Source organism: Coregonus lavaretus (genome assembly GCF_964263955.1).
Source record: "Coregonus lavaretus genome assembly, chromosome: 1".
Lineage (NCBI taxonomy): Eukaryota > Metazoa > Chordata > Actinopteri > Salmoniformes > Salmonidae > Coregonus > Coregonus lavaretus.
The window spans coordinates 73224988-73244780 of NC_139988.1; the positions used below are offsets into that span (position 1 = coordinate 73224988).

Here is a 19793-nt window from a genome sequence, read left to right on the forward strand (position 1 = left end):
ATTGAACTGAAACACTACTACTCATCTTGTTCTTTTTTCGTCCATAGTAATATTGTGTTAATCAATACTTGATTCTTACTTCCGTTTTTTTCCCCACAGCGATGCAGGTACAGACGCACCCCTCTCCCTTCCACCCTCCTGGAAACTGAGCCCCTCTGTTCTGCCCTCTGGACATGACCACGCCCAACCAGGAAGTGACACAATCACGTGACACAGTGACGGGCTTGCAGGGAGAAGCGGCAAGACCTCATTGGTCAGGTACACCAACAGAAGCCGCACCCAATCCAAACCTTCCCTTCCAGCTCCTTCCATTTTAAAGACAAAGGCGACCATGTGAGATCATCATAGCGGAGAGAAAAGACATGGACGCCAAACGAGCGAAGGACACAATGTTTGACAACGTAAAATCGCTTTGTGACTGACTCCTTTAGTTAAGTTCCTTGATATTGGGCGAATGGACAGAAGAAAAACAAACACTTGCTCAGAAATCGTTTAGTGTCGCAAAAAGGAGGAGTGACCGAATGGAACGGCATAAAAGGAGGGAGTTGGAGAGGAGATTGGATTTTTACTTTACCCGGTATCAACCCACCCTTCCCCTTTCCTCTCTCTTATAGCTTATTATAAATAATAATTAACAAAATATGGAAAATACTAAAAAATACTTAAAACTACAATGACCAAAAAATAAAGTTTTAAACTTAACTACAGAAACATCTTGTTTGTTGAATGTATTACTTTTTTTATTGGAAGAATACGTTAGTTGTCAAGTCTTATCATCTCGTAAAAACCAATATGTTCAACCAAAGGGGAACCATTTGTAAGACACATTTCAATGTAAAGAAGACACTAACAAAGTAATCATGTAATTTCAACAAACAAATCAAATGCAGTTCCCACAGTTAAAACCGAGGTTTAAGCAGTTCTTACGTCATGGGTATCCATTGTATTTTAGCCACTTAAGAGGTTTTGGTTACACTTCTACTGGAGTTTTGTGTTTACTGTTTAACACTTGGCAGATTAACAATTAACATTCACACATAAACCTGTCTACACATTACATGAATCGTGGTTCCAAAATGTCGCATTTGTCAGTCCAACCTGGAGTTCTTAAATGTTCACATTTTATGTAGTGATGGGGCAAGAAATCTAGAGTATCGTGATATAATTTGACAATTTTATATTGATACTGACTATCGATTTGCTAGGTAGTTAACATTAGCTAGCGCTAGTCGGCTGTACTTGCGCCAAAACTACGGTATTTCTCATCCTATAGCTTGTTCTCCATCTTCTTTTTAAATGGTGAGCCATCATGTTTTGAGTATTTTTCTACAAAATGTGCTTTCTCATGGCTCTCTTGTTCCTCTGCAGCAGACATATAGTGAGCAATATGTTTGGAACATCAAATCGCAATAAAATTGCAGTATCGAATCGCATACATAGAATCGCAATACATATCGTATCGGTACCGAAGTATCATGGTAATATCATATCGTGAGGTCCCTGGCAATTCCCAGCCCTAATTTAGTCACTTATCTAGCTCTGATTATTGTAAATACAGTGCATTCAGAAAGTATTCAGACCCCTTGACTTTTTCCACATTTTGTTACGTTACAGCCTTATTCCAAAATGGATTAAATCATTTTTTTCCCTCAATCTACACACAATACCTCATAATGACAAAGCAAAAACTGTTTTTTGGAAATGTTTGCAAATGTATTAAAAATAAACAACTGAAATATCACATTTACATAAGTATTCAGACCCGTTACTCAGTACTTTGTTGAAGTACCTTTGGCAGCGATTACAGCCTTGAGTCTTCTTGGGTATGACGTTACAAGCTTGGCACACCTGTATTTGGGGAGTTTCTCCCATTGTTCTCTTCAGATCCTCTCAAGGTCTGTCAGGTTGGATGTGGAGTGTCGCTGCACAGCTATTTTCAGGTCTCTCCAGAGATGTTTGATTGGGTTCAAGTCCGGGCTCTGGCTGGGCCACTCAAGGACATTCAGAGACTTGTCCCGAAGCCACTCCTGCGTTGTCTTGGCTGTGTGCTTAGGTTGTTGTCCTGTTGGAAGGTGAACCTTCGCCCCAGTCTGAGGTCCTGATCGCGCTGGAGCAGGTTTTCATCAAGGATCTCTCTGTACTTTTCCCTCAATCCTGACTAGTCTCCCAGTCCCTGCTGCTGAAAAACATCCCCACAGCATGATGCTGACACCACCATGCTTCCCCAATAGGGATGGTGCCAGGTTTCCTCCAGAGGTGACACTTGGCATTCAGGCCAAAGAGTTCGATCTCGGTTTCATCAGACCAGAGAATCTTGTTTCTCATGGTCTGAGAATCCTGCAGAGATGGTTGTCCTTCTGGAAGGTTCTCCCATCTCCACAGAGGAACTCTGGAGCTCTGTCAGAGTGATCATCGTGTTCTTGGTCACCTCCTTGACCAAGGCCCTTCTCCCACGATTGCTCAGTTTGGCCGGGCGACCAGCTCTAGGAAGAGTCTTGGTGGTTACAAACTTCTTCCATTTAAGAATGATGGAAGCCACTGTGTTCTAGGGGACTTTCAATGCTACATAAATGTTTTGGTACCCTTCCCCAGATCTGTGCTTCGACAGAATCCTGTCTCGGTGCTCTACGGACAATTCCCTCGACCTCATGGCTTGGTTTTTGCTCTGACATGCACTGTCAACTGTGGGACCTTATATAGACAGGTGTGTGCCTTTCCAAATCATGTCCAATCAATTGAATTTACCACAGGTGGATTCCAAGTCGTAGAAACATCTCAAGTATGATCAATGGAAACAGGATGCACCTGAGCTCAATTTCGAGTCTCATAGGAAAGGGTCTGAATACTTATGTTTAGTTTTTTTTATACATTTGCAAACATTTCTAAAACCCGGTTTTCGCTTTGTCATTATGGAGTATTGTGTGTAGATTAATGAGGAAAAATGTAAGCAATTTTAGAATTAGGCCGTAATGTAACAAAATGTGGAAAAACTCAAGGGGTCTGACTACTTTCCTAATGCACTGTACTCCCTTTATTTATCATGTCTTGGCAATGCTCAATAGCATGCCTCTTCTATGACTGAATCCTCCTCCTCATTGTGCTTGGGTGTAGACTTTATATGTGTCCCAAATGGAACCCTATTCCCTACATAGTGCCCTACTTTTGACATGAGCCCATAGGGAATAGAGTTCTATTTGGGATACATCTTGCTCTAGGTCAGTGGGACGGAACCATTCCCTCTAGGCATCTACTTTGACATAAGTTTTTCTATTACACTGTGTAAGCGCTACACCGGATCAATTGACTTCCTACCAAGCGTAGTTACTTTTGGGCAAGACTGAGTACAGCGACAATGCATGTGGTTAAGACAGTAAAACATTAGGGAGTCTCATTCACTCACTCACACAGTCTCCCTCTCTCACACATTTTCTCTCTTCGTCTCCCCCTCAGCGCTTTATGGATCGTACTTGTCACCTCCTCTGTGTGACAGGGCATAGAGCTTTTCAGCGCTGCTCTCCAGCCGCTCCCTGTACTCCAGGTGGGTGTAGTTGCCGGGCGGGACGCCCTCCGTGCCATGGAGCAGCCCCCAGCAGCAACAGGCGATCACCGCCGTACTGTCACTGTCACCTGGAATTGAGGGAGGAATGGAGGGGGAGGGGGGAGAGGTAGGTGAATGGGGGAGTGAGATGGATATAGATGTGGATATAAAATAGATGAGAGAAAGTGAGAGGGGAAGGAAGAGGCGGGAGAGGGAGGTAAAGATAAGGAATGTGGGAGAAGGAGGAGGGGCGAGAGAGATGGGTGTACAGTTAGGAATGAAGTAGATGGAGGTGGGTGAGTTACTGAGGTGAAGTTATGTGGAAGTGAATTCTAATGCAACCATGTGGCCTGGGGTTGGTCTTGTAATTTGTGCCACCACTTTCAGTGCACACAGGTACAAATCTGGTAGTATTGTTAATCCCCCTGCACAGTCCCCGCAGCCGGACAATTTTCTCATGGCTTCTGGAAATAAATGCTTTCGGCATGCACAACCGGTGTCGCTCATTTAGCCGATATAAACTTTCAACCAGTTTTCCCCACTAAGCATCAAGTCTGAGTCAGAGCTAACTAAAGATAACTGGCCCTCTTTCTGGGACTCTCCCACAAACATGACCAAGCTTGGCCTGCTGAGGAGTGATGGACTCCATCCAAGCTGGAAGGGTGCTCTCATCCTATCTATCAACATACAGGGCTCTAACTCCTCTAGCTCCACAATGAGATAGGGTGCAGGCATCAGGCTGTTAGCCAGCCTGCCAGCTTAGTGGAGTCTGCCACTAGCACAGTCAGTATAGACAGCTTATTGAGACCGTGTCTGTGCCTCCATCTAGGTCGGGCAAAACTAAACATGACTGTGTTCGCCTTAGAAATCTCACTGGAATAAAGACCACCTCCATTCCTGTCATTAATGAAAGAGATCAAAATAGGACTACTTAATGTTAGATCCCTCACTTCCAAGGCAATCATAGTCAATGAACTAATCACTGATCATAACCTTGATGTGATTGACCTGACTGAAACATGGCTCAAGCCTGATGAATTTCCTGTGTTAAATGAGGCCTCTCCTCCTGGTTACACTAGTGACCATATCCCCCGCGCATCCCACAAAGGCGGCGGTGTTGCCAACATTTACGACAGCAAATGTCAATTTATCCCCCCCCAAAATACTGTGTTTTCGTATTTTGAGCTTCTGGGTCAAGAAATCTATGCAGCCTACTCAATCACTTTTTATAGCTACTGTTTACAGGCCTCCTGGAATGTATACAGAGTTCCTCACTGAGTTCCCTGAATTCCTATCGGACCTTGTAGTCATGGCAGATAATATTCAAATTTTTTGATGACTTCAATATTCACATGGAAAAGTCAACAAATCCACTCAAAATAGGCTCCGGACCTACTCATTGCCACAGTAATACCCTGGATCCACATTCTTTTGGAGAGATTGGAAACCCTAATTTGTCTACACGGACATGTTCTTGCCTGGTTTAGATCTTATCTGTCGGAAAGATATCAGTTCGTCTCTGTGGGTGGTTTGTCCTCTGACAAATCATTTGTAAGTTTCGGTGTACCTCAAGGTTCCGTTTTAGGACCACTATTGTTTTCACTATATATTCTACCTCTTGGTGATGTCATTCAGAAACACAATGCCAACTTTCACTGCTATGCGGACGACACACAGCTGTACATTTAGATGAAACATGGTTTTACTGCTAACCTACAAAGCATTACATGGACTTGCTCCTACCTATCTCTCCGATTTGATCCTGCCGTACATACCTACACGTACGCTACGGTCACAAGACGCAGGCCTCTGTATTGTCCCTAGAATTTCTAAACAAACTGCTGGAGGCAGGGCTTTCTCCTATAGAGCTACATTTTTATGGAATGGTCTGCCTATCCATGTGAGAGACGCAGACTCGGTCTCGACCTTTAAGTCTTTACTGAAGACTAATCTCTTCAGTAGGTCCTATGATTGAGTGTAGTCTGGCCTAGGGGTGCGAAGGTGAACGGCAAGGCATAGGAGTGACGAACCGCCCTTGCTGTCTCTGCCTGGCCGGCTCCCCTCTCTCCACTGGAATTCTCTGTCTCTGACCCTATTACGGGGGCTGAGTCACTGGCTTACTAGTGCTCCTCCATGCCGTCCCTAGGAGGGGTGCGTCACGTCATGCCAAGCATTTTTTGCTATACTCTACTTGACGTGATCTTCCTGTCCGGTCTTGCGCCCCCTCGGGCTCATGCGGTGGAGGAGATCTTCGTGGGCTATACTCAGCCTTGTCTCAGGGTAGTACGTTAGTGGTCTGTTGAGATCCCACTAGTGGTGTGGGGGCTATGCTAGTGGTGTGGGGGTTATATCCTGCCTGGTTGGCCCTGTCTGGGGTTTCGTCGTAAAGGGCCACAGTGTCCCCCGAGAGACCACACTAACCTTAATTTAAGCATATAGTAAATTATATGTATTTCCTCAATTCGGACAGTATTGTCAATATTGTCCGTTCTAAGATGGCCATCAAATCACTCACTACCTAGAAATTGTGACATAAACAGAGATATGTGTCGCATTCCTGGCGGATCACATTGCATTGCATCAACCAATGGTTGTATGCCACATCCTTTACTGCGCAGTCGAACATGAGATTGCGATATCATATGATGTGGTTCGCTGAAATTTTCAACAGCTATCCAGGTGTTGTAAGATCTGGCAAGCGTCTGCAATGTAGTCAGCCTGGAATGCGGCCAAACCATAGAGATAGATAGGACTCATCTTTGTATCTGTGCCATTATAGCGTCTGTGACAGAATGGGCATCGCCATTGAGGCAATCTCCATTTTGAAGTAGTCCATTTTCTTCTTCACGATTGGCTGATCCCTCCTGATGACCCAGTTGGACATGACTCCAACAGGGTCACCAGGAGGGATCAGCCAATGAAGTTGGAAGTCCCACCCAGTTAACTACATTAAAATGGTGGAAGCCCTCAATGGCGCTGCCCATTCTAATACGGCCTTTTGGCCACTAGAGGCCTCTATCATTCTCTTGGGCCAAACGCTGCACTGTGAACTGACCTCCATGGAAGGCCCCGCGGCTCATCAGCTCCTCCCAGTCTGAACCCGCCCCCAGCAGGGCATCCAGGGCGATCATTGGAGCGTCGTGGCCACTGCGGCCCGCCCAGCCCTTCAGGCTGAAGCTCTTATAGACCTTGTCTCTCTCAGCCGGCCCATAGGACGCTGGCCAAAGCACGGGGCCCGTCCTCTCTGAGAGGCCTCTCAGCTCCAGGTACCTATGGAGGGGGAAGGGGTCATAAAAGGGGATGGAGGTGTGGGGTGAAGTTGCCCCTAGATAATGATCTTGGGTCGGTTTTGAATTTTACCCACTAATGGTTAAGGTTAGATTTGGGGGAGGGGAAGCTGATCCTAGATCTGTACCTCGGGGAAACGTCACTCCAGAGCAGAGACATGGATGCTTTTACATTGATTTTGTTTTTTCATTCCTTATATACTGTACATCAGCATGTAATTGATTTCACCTTTCAGCTGGCTGCCTTGACTTGCTGAGAGTTATGGTTTGAAATCATAAGCTAAGATCTGTATCCATCCACATGATTGAAATGGAATGTTGACAGTCATTTGATTCTGTATTATACTGTATAAATGTCATTCAATGTTTCTGACCTTAACATTAAAAAATAATCTATTGAATTAGCAAATAATTAACTTTAAATTATATGGCAGCTCAACCAAAACACACCCGCCCCCTATCGATTTTCATGTTATCATTGATGTTATTGGTTATTCTTACCACTCCCACTTCTCAGTGAAGTAGCCCCAGTCTCTCTCAGTCTCTCTGACAGCAAAGCCCCTCGACTGAACAAAGCTCTTGGAGATTGGACAGGCCTCCTTGACCAGGCCCAGCCCCCAGGTCGTGATTGGCCGGCGCTGGACAGCGTATGAGGTGAAGAGCGCCGACGCCACGGCACCGAGGAAACCAGTCGGGTGAGGGTGGGTCATCCTTCCTGTTTCCACAGCAATGGCCACCAGAGTGGACAGCTGCTCTGGCCACGGGTACCTAGAGCGGGAGCTATGTGGTGGTGGATCTGATCATGGTAGGCGCATGTATGATTATATTGTGACTCAATCCCTTACTATTATTCTACAATGTAGAAAATAGTTTAAAAAATAAAGAAAAACCCTTGAATGAGTAGGTGTGTCCAAACTTTTGACTGGTAGTGTATGTAAAATAGTTCAGCTGTGCAACTTTAATATTACCTGGGCTCGTATTCATAAAGCGTCCCAGAGTAGGAGTGCTGATCTAGGATCTGTCCATATAATCTTATTGATTATTATCTAAAAGGCAAAACTGATCCTAAAGCAGCACTCCTACTCTGAGACGCTTTATGGATACAGGCCCTGACTTCTAACCAGGTCTATCTACACTGAACAAAAAATATAAATGCAACATGTAAAGTGTTGGTCCCATGTTTCATGAGCTGAAATAAAAGATCCCAGAAATCTTCCAGACGCACAAAAAATAAAATACATTTGTTAGTGAGCATGTCTCTTTTGCCAAGATAATCCATCCACCTGACAGGTGTGGCATATCAAGAAGCTGATTAAACGGCATGATCATTACATTTTACATTTACATTTTAGTCATTTAGCAGACGCTCTTATCCAGAGCTACTTACAGTTAGTGAGTGCATACATGTTTTTTTCATTTTTTTTTTTCATTACACTGGTGAAGAGTAGTTCTGTGGGCCTGGCTCCCAAGTGGGTGGGCCTATGACCTCCCAGGCCAACCCATGGCTGCGCCCCTGCCCAGTCATGTGAAATCCATAGCTTAGGGCCTAATTTATTTATTTCAATTGACTGATTTCCTTCTATGAACTGTAACTCAGTAAAATCTTTGAAATTGTTGCATGTTGCGTTTTATATTTTTGTTCAGTGTATATAACCACACTCTCTCGACCTCTCACTCACACCTCAGACCGATGCACATAGACCTCATGGCTGCCCCACATCCGGTGCCATCAGGGTTGTAGGGCACTCTGAAGCCCCCTTCAGTTCCCGGCCTCAACTGGGACACTCCTTAGGGTACAAGAGAGTACAAATGAGGTCTAGAGCGTTTCTGTCAAAGTACAAAAAATACATTTAGGAACAAAGAAACATTTTGATATATAGTGCATTGGGAAAGTATTCAGACCCCTTGACTTTTTCCACATTTTGTTATGTTACAGCCTTATTCTAAAATTGATTAGTGTTTTTTCCCCCTCATCAATCTACACAAAATACCCCATAATGACAAAGCAAAAACAGGTTTTTAGAAATGTTTGCAAATGTATATATAAAAAAAAACGGATTACATTTACATAAGTATTCAGACCCTTCACTCAGGACTTTGTTGAAGCATCTTTGGCAGCGATTACAGCCTCAAGTCTTCTTGGGTATGATGCTACAAGCTTGGCACACCTGTATTTGGGGAGATTCTCCCATTCTTCTCTGCAGATCCTCTCAAGCTCTGTCAGGTTGGATGGGGAGCGTCGCTGCACAGCTATTTTCAGGTCTCTCCAGAGATGTTCGATCAGGTTCAAGTCCGGGCTCTGGCTGGGCCACTCAAGGACATTCAGAGACTTGTCCTGAAGCCACTCCTGCGTTGTCTTGGCTGTGTGCTTAGGGTTGTTGTCCTGTTGGAAGGTGAACCTTCGCCCCAGTCTGAGGTCCTGAGCGCTCTGGAGCAGGTTTTCATCAAGGATCTCTCTGTACTTTGCTCTGTTCATCTTTGCCTCGATCCTGACTAGTCTCCCAGTCCCTGCCAGTGAAAAACATCCCACAGCATGATGCTGCCACCACCATGCTTCACCGTACAGATGGTGCAAGGTTTCCTCCAGACGTGGAGCTTGGCATTCAGGCCAAAGAGTTCAATCTTGGTTTCATCAGACCAGAGAATCTTGTTTCCTTTAGGTGCCTTTTGGCAAACTCCAAGCGGGCTGTCATGTGCCTTTTACTGAGGATTGGCTTACATCTGGCCAGTCTACCATAAAGGCCTAACTGGTGGATTGCTGCAGAGATGAGAGAACCTTCCAGAAGGACAACCATCTCCACAGAGGAACCCTGGAGCTCTGTCAGAGTGACCATTGGGTTCTTGGTCACCTCCCTGACCAAGGCCCTTCTCCCCCGATTGCTCAGTTTGGCCGGGCGGCCAGCTCTAGGAAGAGTCTTGGTGGATCCAAACTTCTTCCATTTTAAGAATGATGGAGGCCACGGTGTTCTTGGGGACCTTCAATGCTGCAGAAATTTGTTGGTACCCTTCCACAGATCTGTGCCTCGTCACCATTCTGTCTCGGACCTCTACGGACAATTCCTTCGACCTCATGGCTTGGTTTTTCTTCTGATATGCACTGTCAACTGTGGGACCTTATATAGACACGTGTGTGCCTTTCCAAATCATGTCCAATTAATTGAATTTACCACAGGTGGACTCCAAGTTGTAGAAACATCTCAAGGATGATCAATGGAAACAGGATGCACCTGTTTCCATTGATCATAGCATAGGGTCTGAATACTTATGTAAATACGGTTAATTTTTTATACATTTGCAAAAATGTCTAAACTTGTTTTTGCTTCGTCATTATGGGGTATTGTGTGTAGATTGATGAGGGAAAAAAAAGATTGAATCCATTTTAGAATAAGGCTGTAATGTAACAATGTGGAAAAGGGGATGGGGTCTGATTGATTACTTTACGAAAGCACACTACACAAAAAAATCTGAGGAGCTTTACTAGAAAAATTATTTTTATCAAAACATTGTTAGGACAAAGTAGTATGTGTTGCCTAAGATGCTTGATGGCCCTGGTTTCCTCCCTTCCATGTCTTTCATGCCCTCGACATAACGAGCGGCCACATCCTGCAGAAGCTCCTCCCCTTCCTTTCCTGCGAGAGAGTCAAACCAAACCTATTCACACAGAGACAACCCTCGAACACGACCTCAAACCAAACTCCTTTAGGTACGTAGAAATCTGGAAACTATGAGCAAACAATTTGATTTAGGCCTCACCGGTGGCGAGCGCTTCTGCAGTGGCCAGGTGCAAGACTGTGTCATCACTGACCGGCCAATCAGGAAGTTGTGCTGTGATGTTCTTCAGCCCACCAAGCTCTTGCAACTCCTGAGGAAACAAAGATGTGAGTGTAGCCCAATTCTAAATAACCCCTTTGCCCCAACACCTCGGTCTAGGTGTACTTCATGTAGAACTGAAAGATTGGATAGGTAGGCCTATTAGCAGTGGTATGATAATGGCTCAACCTTTCTCTTTAAAAGGCTAGCTAGGTGGTTACACATTATACCACTTACTGCTTAAACATTATCCAATCCTTTCAGACGTATACTAGTGCCTGGTGTCTATAGGTCCTAAGGTTAAACTTGGAACCAGTCATATGAATGTGAGTAGTACTGAATGCCATTGAATGATAACCTGAATCCAAACTGTTTCCATTTCACTTCACGATAAAGTCAAATAGTGCAATGCAGTTGGGAACCAGGCTACTGGAATGAGGGAACCCATCCTCCTGGGGATTTTATAGGGTCATTTCCAGATTGCCCACCTGGTGAATGGCTGTCCCTGACTCGTTATACTCCCACAGCTGGTTGCGGTAGCCCAGGGCATCGCCAACCCCACTCAGCAGCATGGCAGCCTTGTAGTCCTGGAGGGTGGCAGGCCTAGCAGAGGGGAGGCAGGGATGGGTGTACAGGAGGGAATGAGTTAATACCATCGGTTGTGGCTCTGAGTAGGTTTAGTTGACTGGGTTCAATCATGGTACGGCTCTAGTCTAGACACTTTTAAATATGAAGTATCAATTGAGTGGGAAAGAGCTCTGCCTGTAAGATGTAGGCTTACATGTCAAATAACCAATTTATAAGGTTCATTCTACTGTCTGATGCCTTTTCTGTCCACCTGAAATATCACTTCTTATTTAGTGTTAAATGTGGATTCCAAAAGGCTTTAAAGATAAGGTTACAGTGCCTTCAGAAAGTATTCACACCCTTTGACTTTTTCCACATTGCGTTACAGCCTTAATTTAAAATGGATTAAATTAAGATTGCGTCACTGGCCTAAACACTACCCCATAATGTCAAAGCGGAATTATGTTAGTAGACATTTTTACAAATTAATTACAAATCAAAAGCTGAAATGTCTTGAGTCAATAACTATTCAACCCCTTTGTTATGGCAAGCCTAAATAAGTTTAGGAGTAAAGATTTGCTTGACAAGTCGCATAATAAGTTGCATGGACTCACTCTGTGTGCAATAATAGTGTTTAACATGAGAATGGCTTACCAAGGAAAAACTTCCAAAAGGACTAATTCGAGGTAAAAAGGAGTTGGAGCACTCAACAAAAAGGTAGTGATTTATTTTTGCTCACTTTAATCCATTGTACAGGATGCGAACAGATGACTGACATTTCGACATCAAGCTGATATCTTCCTGAGGTGTTTAACATGATTTTTCAATAACTACTTCATCTCTGTACCCCACTCATACAATTATCTGTAAGGTCCCTCAGTCGAGCAGTGAATTTCAAATAGATTCAACTGCAAAGACCAGGGAGGGTTTCCAATGCCTCGCAAAGAAGGGCACCTATTGGTAGATTGGGGGAAGAAAAAAAAAAGCAGACATTGAATATCCCTTTGAGCATGGTGAAGTTATTAATTACACTTTGGATTACACACACACATATATATATTTACAGTTGAAGTCGGAAGTTTACATACACTTAGGTTGGAGTCATTAAAACTCGTTTTTCAGCCACTCCACAAATTTCTTGTTAACTAACTATAGTTTTGGCAAGTCGGTTAGGACATCTACTTTGCATGACACAAGTAATATTTCCAACAATTGTTTACAGACATTATATTTCACTGTATCACAATTCCAGTTGGTCAGAAGTTTACATACACTAAGTTGACTGTGCCTTTAAACAGCTTAGAAAATTCCAGAAAATGTCATGGCTTTAGAAGCTTCTGATAGGCTAATTGACATCATTTTAGTCAATTGGAGGTGTACCTGTGGATGCATTTCAAGGCCTACCTTCAAACTCAGTGCCTCTTTGCTTGACATCATGGGAAAATCAAAAGAAATCAGCCAAGACCTCAGAAAAAAAATGGTTGACCTCCACAAGTCTGGTTCATCCTTGGGAGATATTTCCAAATGCCTGAAGGTACCACATTCATCTGTACAAACAATAGTACGCAAGTATAAACACCATGGGACCACGCAGCCGTCATACCGCTCAGGAAGGAGACGCGTTCTGTCTGCTAGAGATGAACGTACTTTGGTGCGAAAAGTGCAAATCAATCCCAGAACAACAGCAAAGGTCCTTGTGAAGATGCTGGAGGAAACCGGTACAAAAGTATGTATATCCATAGTAAAACGAGTCCTATATCGACATAACCTGAAAGGCCGCTCAGCAAGGAAGAAGCCACTGCTCCAAAACCGCCATAAAAAAGCCAGACTACGGTTTGCAACTGCAAATGGGGACAAAGATTGTACTTTTGGGAGAAATGTCCTCTGGTCTGATGAAACAAAAATAGAACTGTTTGGCCATAATGACCATCGTTATGTTTGGAGGAAAAAGGGGGTAGCTTGCAAGCCGAAGAACACCATCCCAACCGTGAAGCACGGGGGTGGCAGCATCATGCTGTGGGGGTGCTTTGCTGCAGGAGGGACTGGTGCACTTCACAAAATTGATGGCATCATGAGGAAGGAAAATTATGTGTATATATTGAAGCAACATCTCAAGACATCAGTGGGAAGTTGAAGCTTGGTCGCAAATGGGTCTTCCAAATGGAAAAGGACCCCAAGCACCCTTCCAAAGTTGTGCCAAAATGGCTTAAGGACAACAAAGTCAAGGTATTGGAGTGGCATCACAAAGCCCTGACCTCAATCCTATAGAAAATGTGTGGGCAGAACTGAAAAAGCGTGTGCGAGCACCTGACTCAGTTACACCAGCTCTGTCAGGAGGAATGGGCCAAAATTCACCCAACTTATTGTGGGAAGCTTGTGGAAGGCTACCTGAAACGTTTGACCCAAGTAAACAATTTAAAGGCAATGCTACCAAATATTAATGGAGTGTATGTAAACTTCTGACCCACTGGGAATGTGATGAAAGAAATAAAAGCTGAAATAAATAATTCTCTCTACTATTAATCTGATATTTCACATTCTTAAAATAAAGTGGTGATCCTAACTGACCTAAGACAGGGAATTTCAGGCAGTCTACTCTGAACAGTTGATGTTGAGATGTGTCTGTTACTTGAACTCTGAAGCATCTATTTGGGCTGCAATCTGAGGTGCAGCTAACTATAATTAACTTATTCTCTGCAGCAGAGGTAACATGAGAGCCAGTTGCATCATAGCGCTTGATGGTTTTTGCAACTGCACTTGAAGAAACTTAAAAAGTTCTTGACATTTTCCGGATTGACTGACCTTCATGTCTTAAAGTAATGATGGAATGTCGTTTCTCTTTGCTTATTTGAGCTGTTCTTGACATAATATGGACTTGGTCTTTTACCAAATAGGGCTATCTTCTGTATACCACCCCTACCTTGTCACAACACAACTGATTGGCTCAAACGCATTAACTTTTAAGAAGGCACACCTGTTAATTGAAATGCATTCCAGGTGACTACCTCATGAAGCTGGTTGAGAGAATTCCAAGAGAGTGTAAAGCTGTAATCAAGGCAAAGGGTAGCTACTTTGAAGAATGTCAAATATAAAATATATTTTGATTTGTTTAACACTTTTTTTGGTTAGTACATGATTCCATTTGTGTGATTTCATAGTTTTGATGTCTTAACTATTTGACTGGTACTGTATGTGTGTGTGTAAAATATATAGCTCTGGAAAAAATTAAGAGACCACTGCAAGTTTTTCTTAAATCAGCATCTCTACATGTATGACAGCCACTCCATTCCAGTGTCTGTTGAATTCCAACACAGGCACACCTCATTCTACTGAATTAGGTACTGATTAGGTGATCACCTGAACCAAATCTTATTTAATGAGGAAAAGTATAAAAACCACTGCTATGGCCATCACTATCATCTTGCAATAGGACCAGCTGGATGGCAAAAACTGTGCTAATAGTACCTTAAAAGTAATATTAATCAAAAAATAACTATTGACCATGCCAAAAGAGTTGAAAAGGAAAGTTGAGTGAGGAAAAGAAGGGTTCAATTCTGGCTTTACTGGCAGAGGGATACAGTGAGCGTCAGGTTGCTTCCATCCTTAAAATTTCAAAGACGGCGGTTCATAAGAACAAGGTCAAGCAGCAGACATTGGGGACAACAAAGCTACAGACCGGCAGAGGGCGAAAACGACTCTCTACTGACAGGGATGACCGCCAACTAATTCGAATGTCACTCAACAACCGTAGGATGACAAAGTGACCTCCAAAAATAATGGCAAACAGCAGCTTGGGTGAAGTGCAAGGCGAGGACGGCTCGAAACAGGCTCCTAGGGGCAGGGCTGAAGTCGTGCAAAGCTAGAAAAAAGCCCTTCATCAATGAGAAACAAAGAAGAGCCAGGCTGAGGTTTGCAAAAGACCATAAGGATTGGACCGTAGAGGACTGGAGTAAGGTAATCTTCTCTGATGAGTCCAATTTTCAGCTTTGCTCAACACCTGGTCGTCTAATGGTTAGATGGAGACCTGGAGAGGCCTACAGGCCAGTGTCTCGCACCCACTGTGAAATTTGGTGGAGGATCGGTGATGATTTGGGGGTCCTTCAGCAAGGCTGGAATCGGGCAGATTTGTCTTTGTCAAGTCAATCAAGGTGTGGCTGGAGGACCACCAGATCAAGACCCTGTCATGGCCAGCCCAATCTCCAGACCTGAACCCCATTGAAAACTTCTGGAATGTGATCAAGAGGAAGATGGATGGTCACAAGCAATCAAACAAAGCCGAGCTGCTTGAATTTTTGCGCCAGGAGTGGCATGAAGTCACCCAACATCAATGTGAAAGACTGGTGGAGAGCATGCCAAGAAACATGAAAGCTGTGATTGAAAATCAGGGTTATTCCACCAAATATTGATTTCTGAACTCTTCCTAAGTTAAAACATTAGTATTGTGTTGTTTAAAAATGAACATGAACTTATTTTCTTTGCATTATTCGAGGTCTAACAACACTGCATCTTTTTTGTTATTTTGACCAGTTTTCATTTCTGCAAATAAATGCTCTAAATTATAATTTTTATTTGGAATTTGGGAGAAATGTTGTCAGTAGTTTATAGAATAAAACAAAAATGTTAATTTCACCCAAACACATACCTATAAATAGTAAAACCAGAGAAACTTATATTTTTGCAGTGGTCTCTTAATTTTTTCCAGAGCTGTATATATAAATACAACTTTCCCCCAAAAAATGATGAGTTCCAAAAGGCACAGGATGGTAGGAATGACCAATAATTGTATTATAATTTTAAACAAACAGACTTAAATGAGTGTTCAGTTGGCATCTTGAACATTTACAATGGATAATCAATCATGTAAAAGTCACAAAGTGGAGCAAATTATTAAACAATTGCTTACTTGTTAATCTAGGCCTAGATTAATTTGTGTATTTTGCTCGTATTTCATGATATCATGTCACATGACGTCTATACTTTTTTTTAAAGACATGCAGTGGCATTATCTATGAATGGCAATTAACCCATGTTGTAGGAAAATAATGACATTACAATATGCATGATCTAAAATCCATATTCGGCGACACCCCAACTCACCGGTCCATTGCGACGCGTCTTCCAGAGATCGCGCTATAGAGGCAGTGACAAACTGAAGTTTACACCGCGGCTCCAAACTCTCAAATTGTGCGTAAATAAAATGTTTTTATGGATGTAGTCTGTGTCCTACAACCTCAGGTTCTTGTTCACTCCTTCACAGTTTTTAAAGACAGAAATCCTATATTGACAATATATTAGAAGGTAAGGCCTAGTAGCCGATTTAAATGTTGAATGTGAAAGGCACGGCGTGTCTATTATATGTTCTCCGTCTCAGGGACCATTGCAGATTTTCATCAAGTGTGCGGCAGAATCAACACGATCAGGGTTGCCAGGTCAAGCTAAGTTTTTGTATTCAAAGACAACTCAAAACCCGCCCACAACTCCTGAAAACTAGCGTCCAATTTATTTGGGGCAGCAAGAGAGAAGTTTTTCTATAACGTTATCGAGAGAATTAAGAAGCAATATCAACATAACTTGTAACGGCGTATAAAGCTACATTCGGGTTTCCATCATAATAATAGCCTAAATCTTGTGCGCTAATGTTTCGTAATAAAGGAATTTGAATGTCGCAAGAGAGATCATTTGCACGTATTAAACTCGCCAGATCCTTTTCCATCAATGGATGTCGATTTAACTCATTTGACTATGATTGTAATTAAATCCCATTTGCGCAATTACACAAATATAGATAAATCCGACAGGAGAGTTTGAGTGATGAAAGTTGGACAGAGGATCTGTCTCTGTGAAATAAATACTTGTACAAACTTAAAAAAACCAATGTTAGGCTATTTTCTGGCAATTGTGCCATTATTATGTGCCAGATATTAAGACTACAAGCCCTTATAAATGGCATATTTGCGAGATTGATTTGTCATTTCAATAGGCATAGGCTAGCGGTCTGTGTATCCTCCATTCATTGGTTATTCCATTCAAACCAGGAAGTGAAAAAACGGGATATGGCTCATGTATTGTTTGGTTTCAGAATTTTATGAACTAAAATCGGATATCAACTCGTTTTCTCATTTATGGTGTCCAAATGAGGCATCGATTAACAGAAAACAAATAATGACAAAATGTATCCCATTTTTCATTTTGTTCATATCTGGAAGTACACACACCCTAATTGAATATTTACTGGCATAGTAGGTGTTTGTTTACAGTCTGGGTTGAACTGCAGTGTCAGCAGCACAGCAAAGGGATTAGACATTTGTGTGACAGGAAGATAAAAATAGTAATGTTAGCTAAGATAGTTAACTTATCATGTAGTTAGCATGCCAATAGAACTAACTCAACAACAAGTTGGCTTGCCCTACCTGGGTAGCTAGCATTAGCCAGCTGATGTTACTGCTGACTAAATAACAAGCTGACTAACTAGCAGGCTGGCTGGCTGGCCAGCCCTATCTAGCTACTGGCTATAGTCATGCTAGCTAGTAGTAACTAGTGGAAGTAAGTTAGTCCCTCAACCTGCTACAAGATAAGCCTTTTTATTGGTGTGGGTATAATTTACAAACCTCCTTTCCTGCTTACTGAAAGGCAGACGTAGAAAAGGCATTCGTGTGAGGATACTAAATTAATTGCTAGGACAATTGGCCTACTTTTCTGAATGTATACCTACCACCTTTTGAGGGGCTGATAATCAATGATACGGATCCAGTCTGATATTACTTGATTACTGATTCCCCCACACTCTCTCTCCCTCTCGCTCATTCACAGTCCAGTCACTCAGCCCTATCCAGAAACTTGCAAGGTCCTACACTACTTCCTCCTACAACACCCTGATGAGAAGCAAAAAGCCTGGACCAATGACAGTTTGTATATCTCTCTAACCCTGCTGTACTTTACAATGCTGAGACAATCTGACTCTAGAACAGTATTACACTATTTTTTTATGAAATGCTCTACAGTGATTATTGATCTCTCGCTCTGCCATCCTCACAGTTTACTCACTCAGATGGTATGTAGGCTGGTTGATGGCACCTACAGGCCTGTTTGAGGGACAGCTGGACAGAACATATCAGAATGCTTGGACCTCGGCTGAGACCCTCCTCTCCTTCCCTGTCTTTCAAGGAAAGCACTTGACATGCTTTTTTCTGGGTTTGTTTGTTGTTATTCTGTCTCTCACTGTTCAAATAAACCTACCATTAAAATGATAGACTGATCATTTCTTTGTCAGTGGGCAAACGTACAAAATCAGCAGGGGATCAAATACTTTTTTCCCTCACTGTACATAATACATGTCTCATGGCTTTAAAATCCTTCTTTAACCAGTCTCCTCCCCTTCATCTAAACTGATTGAATTGGATTTAACAAGTGATATCAATAAGGGATTATAGGTTTCACCTGGTCAGTCTGTCATGGAAAGAGGTGTTCCTAATGTTTTGTACACTCAGTGTATTTCATAAGTGTTTCCAATGCAGGTTTAGAGAGAGACTTTTCTCTCCTATTTAGCAGTCACTTTTTCTCCAGATCTAGTGTTTTTTTGTGTGTTTATTTATATTTAAGGGAAGGTCATCCAATTCTGGTGTTATATTTTACATGTAGCTTGTAAACTGCTATGTGTTCATATTTCTTTTTACCAAACAGGAGGATGTGTTGCACTTTAGGTTGAGAGTATAGTGAGCAGAGCACAGCAAGTAAAACATTTCAGAAATGTGGATTTAATTACTTCAATACCAAGTAATGGCACTCAATCTGCTTGATTTGGATTATATGCACATTTTGTGTGAATTCAAGGCCTTTGGATCTCAAGCCTAAACCTTGTGCACCCTGCTCTCTGCCCCTTCTCCTTTGGGCTGCTCATTTGGGCTACTCAGTTATTGACGGTAGATTACTGCCATCTGCTGGATCATAAAACATACTGCTGCTGTAAGTCATTACATTTCCACACTTACATTCGTACTGTTGATCACAACTAGTCATATTTAGTATCCATCAAAGCAACATTCACAGTGCAAATTAAGGGAATTTAATTCATTTGGACATTTGCTCAGTACTTGAAGGGTATCATTTCCAATGCTACCGAGGTGCCAACACCGATTGGCTGGTGAGTGTTGAGACAATATTTTCTCTGTATCTACCTGCAGGTTCAGAGGCATCAGGCAGACACCATACGAGAGCTTTTAAACCTAAGTCCTACTTTCAGCGTTGTACACGTTTGTAATTACTATATCCCATGGGAGCAGCCAGAAATGTTTTGTACTGAAGTTGAAAATAGATATAAAAGTATGACGAGTTTACGGACAAGGGGCACACGAGCGAGATTTACTAAAAAAAAACCCCAGATATACCACATTGGTACACATTGTTGAAATTAGGACAGGGATTGGTGTGTGTAATTTGTTTTCCTTGGAGCCAAAAACCCAACTGGAAAATGGGCAAAGCTTCAAGTTACCCTTTTGAAACATCTAACTCAGTGTCATCTTGAAGCTAATGTAAACATTTAATTCAACCGATTTAATCAAAGAGCAGTTGAACAAGAGTTAGAAAAGTTTAGG

At 42.6% G+C, this 19793-nt stretch overlaps 2 protein-coding genes and 1 long non-coding RNA gene across 5 annotated transcripts in view; 2 read left to right on the forward strand and 1 right to left on the reverse strand.

Moving 5' to 3' along the window:
• The window catches only part of LOC311128172 (ataxin-2-like protein), a 45622-nt gene extending 44559 nt beyond the window's left edge, over positions 1–1063 (forward strand). For both annotated transcript variants that reach the window (XM_084160163.1, XM_084160164.1), the window contains exon 23: positions 100–1063. In XM_084160163.1, coding sequence (XP_084016289.1) covers positions 100–149 — 50 coding nt within the window. In that variant the 3' untranslated portion in view covers positions 150–1063. The remainder of the gene's footprint in view (positions 1–99) is intronic.
• adprh (ADP-ribosylarginine hydrolase) lies at positions 730–18017 on the reverse strand. 2 transcript variants are annotated; one of them, XM_084160240.1, is made up of 8 exons: positions 16300–18017; positions 11124–11238; positions 10579–10687; positions 10356–10454; positions 8507–8612; positions 7327–7593; positions 6594–6808; positions 730–3627 (listed from the first exon to the last, which is right to left on the reverse strand). In XM_084160240.1, exons 1-8 carry the CDS (start codon positions 16305–16307, stop codon positions 3455–3457), a joined length of 1092 nt encoding a protein of 363 aa, XP_084016366.1. In that variant the 5' UTR covers positions 16308–18017; the 3' UTR covers positions 730–3454. The 2 variants fall into 2 exon arrangements, with proteins under 2 accessions (XP_084016366.1, XP_084016365.1); XM_084160239.1 differs by having other exon boundaries at positions 7327–7605.
• LOC311128231 lies at positions 10440–18447 on the forward strand. Its single transcript, XR_014613199.1, has 2 exons — positions 10440–10528; positions 18013–18447. It is a non-coding gene; the product is annotated as an uncharacterized lncRNA (long non-coding RNA).
• The last annotated feature ends 1346 nt before the right edge of the window (positions 18448–19793 follow it).